This window comes from Dendrobates tinctorius, unplaced genomic scaffold (genome assembly GCF_039654945.1).
Source record: "Dendrobates tinctorius isolate UK_male_01 unplaced genomic scaffold, ASM3965494v1 ptg000020l, whole genome shotgun sequence".
Lineage (NCBI taxonomy): Eukaryota > Metazoa > Chordata > Amphibia > Anura > Dendrobatidae > Dendrobates > Dendrobates tinctorius.
In genome coordinates this window covers 16,280,942-16,294,834 of record NW_027361688.1, presented here as the reverse complement: position 1 = coordinate 16,294,834, position 13,893 = coordinate 16,280,942, and the positions used below count along the sequence as shown (strand labels likewise).

Genomic DNA, 13,893 nt, shown 5'->3' with positions numbered 1-13,893 from the left:
TCCTCTCTCTCTTCTCTCTCTATTACTCTCTTCCTCTTTATCTCTCTCTCTTCTCCCTTTCTCTATTACTCTTCGTCTCTATCTTCCTCTCTGTTCTCCTTCTCTCTCTCTTCTTCTATTACTCTCTATTTCTCTTCTCCCTCTCTTCCTCTATTACCCTTTTCCTTTCTTTCTCTCTCTTCTCCCTCTGTTACCTTCTTCCCCTTTCTCTCTTTCTATTACTTTTTGTCTCTCTCTTCCTCTGTTACTCTCTTCCTCTCTCTTCTTTCTCTTTCTCTTCCTCTATTACCCTTTTCTTCTCTTTCTCTCTCTTCTCCCTCTATTACTCTCTTCCTCTTTCTCTCTCTTTCTCTCTTCTCCCTTTCTCTTTTACTCTCTTCCTCTCTGTTCTCCTTCTCTCCCTCTTCCTCTATTACTCTCTTCCTCTCTCTCTTCTTTCTCTTTCTCTTCCTCTATTACCCTTTTCCTCTCTTTACTCTCTCTTCTCCCTCTGTTACCTTCTTCCTCTTTTTCTCTCTCTTTCTATTACTCTTTGTCTCTCTTCCTCTCTGTTCTCCCTCTCTCTCTCTTCCTCTATTACTCTCTCTCTCATCTCTCTAGTATTTCTTTTTGTCTGTCCATGTCTTTTTCCTTTCCTCCTTCACACGTTGTGCACAGAGTCTAGAGCAGATGCATCAGTCCCAGGATCCGCCACTTGTCAGCTGGGTTCTTTTTCCCTGCAGGCAGGTCCTTGTTCTTGGCTCTCTGTGCCCCTGTGTCCTGCACTGTCGGTCCATTCATTCCTATGGAGCACATCGCGGATCGTGTGCATGGTATGGACGGTATTAGCAGGGAGGAGGCAGAGGAGAGGGCTGGCAGTGAGCTCCACCAGAGGTGGCCACTTCTTCTGTGACACTCCCCCTGGACGTCAGTGTGCTCCTGGGGAGGACGAGAGACTGGAGCTGCTCCCCAACCTCAGTGACAGCCAGTCTGGTGCCACAGCCAAGGATCTGCCAGAAGGAGGAGACCCAGAGACTCACAAGCAACAGATTGCAAGGAGACATGCTGCCGCTGCTGCCCAATTAGAAGACCCAACGGGGTGACCCTGATTGCAGCCATGTCTATCCCAGCCAGATGTGATGCAAGCTTCATGGTGAAGAGAGGATGCACCACTGCCCAGGAGCTGCCAATCATCCTGGAATTATAGGTGTATAGACCCAGCAAGGAGCCACTTACTGGGGTGCGGCTGTGCAAGGTCCAGGGTGCTGAGCAGGACACCAACCCCTTCAGAGACCCCAAAACCTGGAGACATGACTGTGGTATCTGGAGAGAATGTGGATGAGACCCTGGTGTCCCTCAGCGCCCTGGGACAAGAGGGTTATGACCCTGAAAGGGCCACCCAGGACTGTTGTGAGAGGGTGGTCATCAATATCTCAGGACTCCGCTTTGAGACCCAGCTGAGAACTCTTGCCCAGTTCCCCCAAACCTTACTAGGGGACCCCAGGAAGAGAATGCGCTTCTTTGACCCTCTAAGGAACGAATACTTCTTTGATCGTAACCGACCTTGCTTCGATGCGATCCTGTATTACTACCAGTCGGGAGGAAGGCTTCGCAGACCTGTCAATGTTCCAGTTGACATCTTCTTGGAGGAGATAAAGTTTTATGAATTGGGAGAGGAGGTGATAGAGATCTTTCGGGATGATGAAGGCTTCATCAAGGAAGAAGAGCGACCACTGCCCGACAATGACTTTCAGAAACAGGTTTGGCTCCTCTTTGAGTATCCAGAGAGTTCAGGACCTGCTAGAGGGATCGCAATTGTCTCAGTCCTCATCATTCTTATCTCCATAGTCATCTTCTGCCTGGAGACACTTCCAGAGTTCAGGGAAGACGCAAGGACTGCAGGTGAGCATCTCTTGGTCAATGGGACCCATGCCAAGAAGGACAGTCCTTTCACTGACCCTTTCTTCCTCATTGAGACTTTATGCATCATCTGGTTCTCCTTTGAACTCTTGGTGAGGTTCTTTGCTTGTCCCAGCAAGCCAGCTTTCTTCAAGAACATGATGAATGTCATAGACATAGTGGCCATCATTCCTTATTTCATCACCTTAGGGACCGAGTTGGCAGAGCAGCAAGGTAGCAATGGGCAGCAGGCAATGTCCTTGGCTATTTTGAGGGTCATCCGCTTGGTGAGAGTTTTCAGGATCTTCAAGCTCTCCAGACATTCTAAAGGTCTCCAGATCTTAGGGAAGACATTGCAAGCTAGCATGAGAGAACTAGGTCTCCTCATCTTCTTCCTCTTCATCGGTGTCATCCTGTTTTCTAGTGCAGTGTATTTTGCAGAAACTGATGACCCTGAGTCTTTATTCACCAGCATTCCTGATGCTTTCTGGTGGGCAGTAGTGTCTATGACAACTGTTGGGTATGGAGATATGTACCCACTTACCATTGGTGGTAAAATAGTAGGTTCTCTGTGTGCTATAGCTGGAGTATTAACCATAGCCCTTCCAGTTCCTGTGATTGTCTCCAATTTCAACTACTTCTATCACAGAGAGACTGACCATGAAGAACAATCCCAGTATACCCATGTCACCTGTGGACAGCAACCTTCTTCTTATGGAGACCTGAAAAAGAGCGAGAGCAAACAGTCTTTTAACAAATCGGATTATATGGAATCTGAAGATCTGGAGGATGCTAAATATCCTCATTATACCCCCAACCAACATTATGGAGAACCCAAAAAGTTAACAGAGGTGTGACCTCTTGGTAAGTTCTTCAAAACTGTCAATCAATGCTGGTCCCATGGTTCAATGACCTCATCACCAGTAGTCCTTGGTGTGTAGACAAGGGCCACACCACTCACTGTGGATAGTCAAAGACTAGACTGTAGATGTTTGAGAATGAGAGTCCATAGCTGTGAGGTTGTCTTGTGTCTTTAGAAATATGGATCTTGTGGTTTCAGAAGAAACATACCATCAACCTAGAAGGGAATTGTCCTATTGTATCAATTGAACTGTTACCCAGTTGTCGTAGAGTCGTCGTCACCCTCATCATGCTTGGTGGATACGTCTGAGGACACTTTATTTTTTTTTGATGTTTCCTAAGGATTATTGATTTTTCTTCATGCCATGCCATCCTACAAGAATGGCACACTACTAGCACAGCATAAATGTGGCACAGGCTGCTATGGATAGATTTTTGTATCAGTGCCATGAACTCTGCACAACACAGTGTTCTTTGGGGAGGACTTTTTTGAGGAGTCACCAGGGTAGAAGACCAGCTGTTCTGGAGGAGAGCTGACAAAAAAAACACAATATTTGATATTTTTTTGACCTAACCCTGCTTCAAAATTCATCATTGGGTCATCCTTATTATTTCAAATTTTGCACAAAAATGGAAAATATGACAATAGGTGATGCACTTTAAGATCATCCTGAAGCCAATTAAAAGGGGACTTGGACCGTTCTCTTTTTTTTGGTTCGTCCTTCCCCTTTCGGGTGTACAAACATCTGCATTTTTTTGCACAGATCTTAATTTGTTTACATCATGGCTTTTTTTTTGTTGTTGTTGTTAAAACCCTTTTTTGCTGCTAGGGATTCCTGCACAACTCTCCTGTTTGGAAAGGGTTCTTTTTTTTTTTGTGTTGCTATTTTTTTTTCTTTTCTTTCGTTAACCAAATATCTCCTTATCTGTAAGTGCCTTCATGTGTAAGGTAAAAGAAAAAAAAAAATGAAACAAAACAAAATTGGGTTCTGTACATATTTTATTTTGACATGCGTTAAGAGAGTGGATGGTTGAGACAAATTTTTAATGTGTCGGTGGGGGGAGAGGTCAATCATGGGGTCAGGATTAACAAATATTGTGCTACAAAGAGGGGTGGGGGGGATATATTGCATGAATGTTAAAGTAGCCAGATAGGCACTAAAATATATAATATTTTTACTAAGATGTCTTCATTGTCTCCATTTCCTTGACCCATTGTCCATCAATTGCTGTGACCTGTCACTGTGATGATGACCCATCTAAAGCCATCAGGAGATTGTTTGATATGTATAGAAATCGATTTGTGCTCATTACGAGATTATTATAGCACTTATATGTGGACTAGAAAATTTAGAGGGGAACTGTCACATGCAATAAATATGTATTTTTTTTGCATAGTGTAAATGCTACCGTTCTCCTGAATCTGGCAATGTTTTTCTTTTGTTCCTGCGCCTCTCCATTCCTGAGATATGGCCTCCTCTTCCTTGCATACAAATGTAATCTTTTTAGCACACTGGGTGTGGCCAACAATGAGTTGATAGCCACGCCCACTCAGTTAAAAAGGCTACATTTATATACAGGAAAGAAGGGCCAATATCTCAGGATCAGAGAGGCCCAGGAACAAAAGAAAAACATTGCCGGATTCAGGAGAACAGCGGCATTTACACCAGGCAAAAAAAATACAAATTCATGACAAGCGGAGTCCCCCTTTAAAGTTGAATCTGCCGAGCAGATTCCCTCAAATTTGGCTGGGAAATTGAATTTGCATTTAAAAAATTAATTCTAAATTGAATCTGAACTGAAGGAGTTAAATTCTGAATCTTATACTCAGCTTTCCTATACTTCTCCCACCACTGGTCCTCCTTCTTTTATCCTGTTTTCGTTCCAAGCCTGTGGCACTACCATTTTTTGTTAGGCCTTATGCTGTGACGTTGGGCGCAACGCACATTATTCTGCGCCATGCTGGACGTGGTGGGTTGCTCTCAACATAAAGACAAGGACCTAGTAAGGAATGGTAGAACTGGAGTCCCGGAATGAGAAAAAAACAGAGAGGAATTATTTAAGGCCAGCATTTTCCTAAATTTGCGCAAAATGAATTTTCAAAATTTTTTAAAATTTTCAAATCTGAATTTTTTGGGGGAAATTGATTTATTTAGAATTGATTTGCTCGTTTCATTTTATGAGTTGTCCATGAAGCGGGGATGTCACAAGCGGGGGTGTAACAATATGACGTGCAGGGGGTCTATGCCCCCATATTTTTTATCGGAGCTTACAATCTTTGATTAGTCTTCTGCTCTTCGATTGAATTCTCACGTTGTATTGTCATTCAATTGCTGGATTATCAGATTTTCTGGATTAGTGGAATTTTACCCCCATATTATATTACATATATCTATGAATGATCCTAGCTTCATACGTTTTAGTAGTAATTCATAGCTGTCAGGTGAAGGTATATGACTGATAGGAAGGATCTGTTTGAATCCTCAGTGGATTCCGCCAATTTCTATACCCGGCAGAACAAAGACTAAAAGTGGAAACAGTGCCACCTGCAGGCAATAAAATGACTACGTGAATACTGCATGGAGACGAAAGTAATTAGGGGATAGGTAAGATTACAGGGTGTGTATACTTTTGCAATTGCTTTAGTTGTACCAACGAATTGCTATATACACAAAACGCTAGGCGCTTTTTAATCTGGAGTGTTTGCAAAGCCGCCTTCTATTCTGTTTTAGATGCATTAGAGCAATAAAAAAAAACAATTGCAAAAGTATTCACACCCCAAATGTATATATATATTTTTTCTGTTCCCGAATGGGAAAGGAAATTGGAGCATAATTTTTGGGGTTCTAGTGTACATACTGTATACTAGATCCGGACCATACTGTTGCCTTGGTGGTTAATAATTGTCATACCAGAACCTATAGAGGGCATACCAATAAGGAGTCAGAACTACAGTCGCACCTGAATCCTTGTGTCCCTTGGAGTGCAATGACCCCTCCTGCTACAAACCAGTAGTACTAAAATGGATCTGTCACCAGATTTCACATTTTACGCTGCATTCATTGTTGACTAGATATGTTGGACCTGATGAGACTGATGTACTTATTTTTAAGAATACATGCCACGCTGGCTGTGTATTTCTTTTACAGTTCTGCTCATGATATTTAAATTGAGCATTTTATGAGTCCACATCTAGCCAGACTCATAAAATGCTTATTTTATGATTAAGATTATGTAACCATTTTTAAATTGAATTTCAAAGTAAGTAGACCTGCCTCATCAGGTCCATGAGCTCTTTATACTAGATTATGACGTTTTTACTGTGAAATTTGGTTGACAGATCTTCTTTAAATGACGTAATAGTGGGGAAGTCTTGGTACAGGGTTCCCATAGAAGGGACTACACAGACTTTTTTTTTGGGTGAAGGTTTCCATCCATAGGAATATAATGAGTAGTATATATTTTTTCTGATATTTTGCACCGAGTCTCTCATGATAATTGCATGTAAATGTGACATAATAGCATCTACAGGTATAAAAAGATAAGGTCAAAAATAAAAAAAAAATCCCTGTCTAATTCCCACCTTAAAGGGAATCTGTCACCAGGATTTCTTACCCCAGACAATGTATGTGAACCTGTAGCTCTTTCAAAGACAATTACAGCAATACCGCTACATGGCCAATCTGTTTTTTTGTTACTGAAAAATCAGTGTTTGTTTTGATATGCAAATGAGGCTGAAGGGCTACAGTAGATCTGAAGCCTCCGTCACTCCAGCTCTATTCCTCACCTAATACTGTCTCTCCTCCTTCACCGACGACTCCTTTGCCGGAAGTATCACATCATAGAAGCTGTTGATCGATCAGGCGGAGGCGGCGCTGGTTAGTGAATAGAGCTGGAGTGACAGAGGTTTCAGATCTACCGTAGCTCATCGGCATATATTTACATAGCATTTCAAATGCTGATTTCTCAGGAATGGAGGAACGGACTGGCAATGTAAACGTAATGTTGGACATGTCTTTTATAGAGCTTTATGCATATATATATAGTTGGGGGGAGGGGGTAAATGTTACTGACAGATTCCCTTTAAAATTTCCCTATTGTTTGGTAAATTGTTTTTTTTCTGTTAGGTGAATGTAGATATTGTGTGCCCAGTGCCAGGCTGGGGCGCATAAAGCCCTCAAGTAGTAGTAGTAGGTGAGCTTTAGATGAGGATATTTTTGATGGATCTCATAGGTCTTTTTGTTGTTCCTTTCCATTAAAATTTGGGTCCATGGGAAAGAGGATCCTCTAATAGGACGGTCTGGCTTACTCAGTGATGAAATCCATCAAGAAAAAAACTTAAGACCACTCCTATTGATAGTGAATGGAGCAGTGGTTATGCATGCTCACTACTACTGCTCCATTCACTTTACAGCTGGTCTTTTTGATTGGTGGGGACCCCATCCCCGGTGATCATACTGCGGACAGATGATTTCAAGGAGAAATCCACCCCCAAAAATATATTACCTCCAGCGATTATGGGGCGGTCAGACCAAACACTAAAGTCGAGCAAAAAAATTTAAAGGACCCTGGCCCAGCGTCCACAACGGTAGACCAAGGCAGTGCAAATGTTTTAGGCCTGCACTCGAATGCTCATCCTAGGCTCCTCTTTTGATTGATGTCACTGAGACCTAGTGGCTAGACAGGGCCAGGGTTCTGCAAATGTTTTTTAATCAACGCTGAGTCTCACCAATAGAACATTTGTTACAAATTCAGTGGTGAGCTGTTGTTTTTGGCGAGAGCACCTCTTTAAGAAGGATCCGTCACCAGATCAAAAATGACAAGTTTCTACTCTTATTTTATTCCTGCTTCTTCCCTGAGAAATACCGTTTTTGTTTTGTTTAAATCCGTCGTACAGTTCCAGAGATATGGGCCTTTTTTTACTTAGTGCTCATTTTTATGGTCTTTACAAAGGGGGCGTGGCTCACCCTACGTAAACACACCCCAGAGGATCCTGTAAGACACGCCCCCTTGATAAAGACCTTAGATATTAGAACTAAATAAAAAGTCCCATATCTCTGGAACCGTATGTCGGATTTAAACAAAACAAAAACTGTATTTCTCAGCGGAGAATCGGGAATAAAATAAGAGCGAAAACGGGTCACTTTTGACTTGTAGACATGTTCCCTTAGGCTAGTTTCACACTAGCGTATTTTACATGCAGCGCACGGCGCCACTAAGCCCCGCCCCCTGCCCACCCCGTCCGGTCATCTCCTCCTACTATTGCACACGGCTGCATGCGATCTGCGTACCCTATCTTTAGCATAGGGTGCGCTGGCCGTGCGCTAGTAGGATTTTTGCGTGCGCTGCGCACTTTTGAAGGTGCGCCGGTGTGCGCCGAACGCACCTTGTTGCATTTTGGCGCGCTCGGCGCGCCTTCAAGAGTGCGCGGCGCACGCAAAAATCCTACTACCACTCGGTGCTAAAGATAGGGTACGCAGATCGCATGCAGCCGTGTTCGATAGTAGGAGGAGATGACTTGACGGGACGGGCAGGGGGCGGGGCTTAGCGGCGCCGTGCGCTGCATGTAAAATACGCTAGTGTGAAACTAGCCTAAGAGAATTATTTTGCTTGGGACCTAAGTATTGCATCCCTACACCTCTGACATTGACACATGGTTCGGAGATAGCACAGTTTCGGGGGTCTGTGAGTCGAAAGTCTCTCTGACGCCAGGAACAATGGCTTCTGTTGCCCATTGATTTTACCGGCGCCTTATCTCATCTTTGTAGATCGGATCCATTGTAATAAATACGTCTCCCGTGTCAGAGACTCGGCGCCGTAGAAACCCATGAGAATTTTAGGGGTTTGGGTACGAAGAGCTGTACTTTTTCCTTTCCTCTGATATATATCATTAATTAATTAAAGTGACGGCGTCATATTTAATTCACTTACATGTCTGTAAGATGTCAGAACAGCTGGCGGCAACACGAATGTCACCTTGAAAAATAATTGTCCTACCGACTTGTGGATTCCCATAATTGATTTATAAAGGCGTACAAGGTAGTAAAATCATGCTAAAAGCCACCATTTTTTTTTTAAACCCCAGCTTACCAGTTACCATGGCAACCTCCATGTAGTAAAGCGACTGCCGTGCTTAAATGTGTGTGAAGGTTAAATTCTTCAATGATGACTTGTGAAGTGTTGACGGCGCAAGGTGAAATATCAGCACTTCCTATTAAGGGATCCAGTGTGGTATAGCAAAAATATTATGTATACAGGCACCAAGACGGGATTTGGTCCTAACTGGGAGCAACCCCTTTAATTCAGACCCCAGACTTTAATAGGTGGCCCCTTAAACAAGATATATCACCGGTAATAAAGGCATCATTGCTGCATGCCTTTGGACCACCGGGACCCCAAACGATCACAAAAAAGTGGGTCCCAAAATCCCTTGTGTGAATGGAACATTGCTGAGCATGTGTGACCTCTGCTCCACTCCAGTCACTATCAACAGGAGCGGCAGTCACACATGCTCATTATGGTTCGGCTTTAGGCCCCTATTTGTCGGGATCAGAGGGATTCTCAGCTGGGCGACCCCTAGCGATCACATGTTTATCATAACTCCTAATAATAAGTGATAAGCCTTGTTTAGAGGACCACCCCTTTAAGCTGGTCATACCTGTCCTGATTGGCAGGACTAGTGAGCGTCTAAAATGTATGGGGGCTTCCTTATTCTCAAGAAGGATAAGGTAGTTGGGTTGTTTTTCAATTTAAAATCCACCATTTGGTTTAGTGATAATATTTATGATCTTTTACTCACAGGATCCTCGGGGGCGTGTCTTTAGAATGCTATTCATTATTACCCTGTGAGCCATGCCTCCTTGGTAAAAACCATAACTGATTTGATAGATATTGCCATATTTCATGTTAATTTTTACGCTATTTTGCTCGCAGGATCCTCGGGGGCATGTCCTTAGAATGCTATTCATTATTACCCTGTGAGCCACGCCTCCTTGGTAAAGACCTTAACTGGTTTGATAGATATTGCCATATTTCATGTTAATTTTTACGCTATTTTGCTCTCAGGATCCTTGGGGGCAGGTTTTTTGGATGCAATTCATTATTACCCTGTGAGCCACGCCTCCTTGGTAAAGACCATAAACATTTGCGCAAAATAAAAAGATCCATATCTCTGGAACAATATGGCGGATTTGAAAAAAAAAACAACTCAGGAGAACAGCAGGAATACAAGAAAAGCAAAAATAATCCATTTTTGACCTGGCGATCGGTTGATTTTAAATCACACAGTAAAAACTTTTGTTGACAAAGTTCCCAGGAGGTCCTACAAGAAAATCTGCGTCTTCATTATCTTCACAAACATTTCATTTTTTACCATTTTTTAGTTCATTTTTACCCTTGTTTCCTCTGGGAAACCTTCACTAGCTGCTGTTGATGGATCTTCGTCTTACTAGGAAACAGTCAGCAAACTGCTGCCATTGGATTTTGTGTTTCATCTGTGTGTTTAGTACATTGAATGGGTTATTGGTCTGGATTTTTATAGTAAACTCCTTTACAAGTAGCTGATTAATCCTGTACCCCTTATAACCATTAGGTCTGCTCATTAGGGGACCATGCCCCTTATATTCAATGCCTATTGACACTTTTCTGGAATTTCTATAGACATCCCAAGTCCTGCAGGGCTCTCTACCCAGGCTACAACCCAAGACCCCCTGGTGGAGTGGAGCCCTCTGGTGTTATCTGATATTCTCAAGTCAGGGTCAAATGAGAACCCCTACAATCCAAATAGTAATACGTGAATACACAAGGCAGTGCACACAAGTCACACCTAGAATAAAACAAAACAAATTAACAGATCCATCAACAGAAGCTATCCTGCTTGTTGACAGTTTCCAGATGTCACAGAAAATAAAAAAAAAAATACGTAAAAGAAAATATAAGATGCATCACTAATATAATCAAGTAAGAAGTGTATTATGAGGTTCTGCAGCAGCTGAGGTGTATTATGAGGTTCTGTAGCAGCTGAGGTGTATTATGAGGTTCTGCAGCAGCTGAGGTGTATTATGATGTTCTGCAGCAGCTGAGGTGTATTATGAGGTTCTGCAGCAGCTGAGGTGTATTATGATGTTCTGCAGCAGCTGAGGTGTATTATGATGTTCTGTAGCAGCTGAGGTATATTATGATGTTCTGCAGCAGCTGAGGTGTATTATGATGTTCTGCAGCAGCTGAGCTGTATTATGATGTTCTGTAGCAGCTGAGGTATATTATGATGTTCTGCAGCAGCTGAGGTGTATTATGAGGTTCTGTAGCAGCTGAGGTATATTATGATGTTCTGCAGCAGCTGAGGTGTATTATGATGTTCTGTAGCAGCTGAGGTATATTATGATGTTCTGCAGCAGCTGAGGTGTATTATGAGATGCAGTAGCTGAGGTGTATTATGATGCTCTGCAGCAGCTGAGGTGTATTATGATGTTCTGTAGCAGCTGAGGTGTATTATGATGTTCTGTAGCAGCTGAGGTGTATTATGATGTTCTGCAGCAGCTGAGGTGTATTATGATGTTCTGCAGCAGCTGAGGTGTATTATGAGATGCAGTAGCTGAGGTGTATTATGATGTTCTGCAGCAGCTGAGGTGTATTATGATGTTCTGTAGCAGCTGAGGTGTATTATGATGTTCTGCAGCAGCTGAGGTGTATTATGATGCTCTGCAGCAGCTGAGGTATATTATGATGTTCTGCAGCAGCTGAGGTGTATTATGATGTTCTGTAACAGCTGAGGTGTATTATGATGTTCTGCAGCAGCTGAGGTGTGTATTATGATGTTCTGCAGCAGCTGAGGTGTATTATGATGTTCTGTAGCAGCTGAGGTGTATTATGATGTTCTGCAGCAGCTGAGGTGTATTATGATGTTCTGTAGCAGCTGAGGTGTATTATGATGTTCTGCAACAGCTGAGGTGTATTATGATGTTCTGCAGCAGCTGAGGTGTATTATGATGTTCTGCAGCAGCTGAGGTGTATTATGATGCTCTGCAGCAGCTGAGGTGTATTATGATGCTCTGCAGCAGCTGAGGTGTGTATTATGATGTTCTGCAGCAGCTGAGGTGTATTATGATGTTCTGCAGCAGCTGAGGTATATTATGATGTTCTGCAGCAGCTGAGGTGTATTATGATGTTCTGTAGCAGCTGAGGTATATTATGATGTTCTGCAGCAGCTGAGGTGTATTATGGTGTTCTGTAGCAGCTGAGGTATATTATGATGTTCTGCAGCAGCTGAGGTATATTATGATGCTCTGCAGCAGCTGAGGTATATTATGATGTTCTGCAGCAGCTGAGGTGTATTATGATGTTCTGTAGCAGCTGAGGTGTATTATGATGTTCTGCAGCAGCTGAGGTGTGTATTATGATGTTCTGCAGCAGCTGAGGTGTATTATGATGTTCTGTAGCAGCTGAGGTGTATTATGATGTTCTGCAGCAGCTGAGGTGTGTATTATGATGTTCTGCAGCAGCTGAGGTGTGTATTATGATGTTCTGCAGCAGCTGAGGTGTATTATAATGTTCTGCAGCGGCTGAGGTGTATTATGATGTTCTGCAGCAGCTGAGGTGTATTATGATGTTCTGCAGCAGCTGAGGTGTATTATGAGGTTCTGCAGCAGCTGAGGTGTATAATGATGTTCTGTAGCAGCTGAGGTATATTATGATGTTCTGCAGCAGCTGAGGTGTATTATGGTGTTCTGTAGCAGCTGAGGTATATTATGATGTTCTGCAGCAGCTGAGGTATATTATGATGCTCTGCAGCAGCTGAGGTATATTATGATGTTCTGCAGCAGCTGAGGTGTATTATGATGTTCTGCAGCAGCTGAGGTGTATTATGATGTTCTGCAGCAGCTGAGGTGTGTATTATGATGTTCTGCAGCAGCTGAGGTGTATTATGATGTTCTGCAGCAGCTGAGGTGTATTATGAGGTTCTGCAGCAGCTGAGGTGTATTATGATGTTCTGTAGCAGCTGAGGTATATTATGATGTTCTGCAGCAGCTGAGGTGTATTATGGTGTTCTGTAGCAGCTGAGGTATATTATGATGCTCTGCAGCAGCTGAGGTGTATTATGATGTTCTGCAGCAGCTGAGGTGTATTATGATGTTCTGTAGCAGCTGAGGTGTATTATGATGTTCTGCAGCAGCTGAGGTGTGTATTATGATGTTCTGCAGCAGCTGAGGTGTATTATGATGTTCTGTAGCAGCTGAGGTGTATTATGATGTTCTGCAGCAGCTGAGGTGTGTATTATGATGTTCTGCAGCAGCTGAGGTGTGTATTATGATGTTCTGCAGCAGCTGAGGTGTATTATGATGTTCTGCAGCAGCTGAGGTGTATTATGATGTTCTGCAGCAGCTGAGGTGTGTATTATGATGTTCTGCAGCAGCTGAGGTGTATTATGAGGTTCTGCAGCAGCTGAGGTGTATTATGATGTTCTGCAGCAGCTGAGGTGTATTATGATGTTCTGCAGCAGCTGAGGTGTGTATTATGATGTTCTGCAGCAGCTGAGGTGTATTATGAGGTTCTGCAGCAGCTGAGGTGTATAATGATGTTCTGCAGCAGCTGAGGTATATTATCATGTTCTGCCACAGCTGAGGTGTTTATTATGAGTTTCTGTAGCAGCTGAGGTGTATTATGAGGTTCTGCAGCAGCTGAGGTGTATTATGAGGTTCTGCAGCAGCTGAGGTGTTTATTATGAGTTTCTGTAGCAGCTGAGGTATATTATGAGGTTCTGCAGCAGCTGAGGTGTATTATGAGGTTCTGCAGCAGCTGAGGTGTATTATGAGGTTCTGCAGCAGCTGAGGTGTATTATGAGGTTCTGTAGCAGCTGAGGTATATTATGAGGTTCTGCAGCAGCTGAGGTGTATTATGATGTTCTGCAGCAGCTGAGGTGTATTATGATGTTCTGCAGCAGCTGAGGTGTATTATGATGTTCTGCAGCAGCTGAGGTGTATAATGATGTTCTGCAGCAGCTGAGGTATATTATCATGTTCTGCCACAGCTGAGGTGTTTATTATGAGTTTCTGTAGCAGCTGAGGTGTATTATGAGGTTCTGCAGCAGCTGAGGTGTATTATGAGGTTCTGCAGCAGCTGAGGTGTATAATGATGTTCTGCAGCAGCTGAGGTGTA

The 13,893-nt window shown here is 43.0% G+C and overlaps 1 protein-coding gene across 1 annotated transcript; it reads left to right on the top strand.

Annotated features, from left to right (window-relative positions):
- Positions 1-908: 908 nt before the first annotated feature.
- Positions 909-3,815, top strand: LOC141083489 (shaker-related potassium channel tsha2-like). Its single transcript, XM_073567778.1, has one exon. It carries the CDS (start codon positions 1,290-1,292, stop codon positions 2,733-2,735), a length of 1,446 nt encoding a protein of 481 aa, XP_073423879.1. The 5' UTR covers positions 909-1,289; the 3' UTR covers positions 2,736-3,815.
- Positions 3,816-13,893: the final 10,078 nt, after the last annotated feature.

What these genes read in the sequence shown, in the direction of transcription:
- LOC141083489 (XM_073567778.1), top strand. Translation starts at nt 1,290, where the DNA reads ATGACTGTGGTATCTGGAGAGAATGTGGATGAGACCCTGGTGTCCCTC.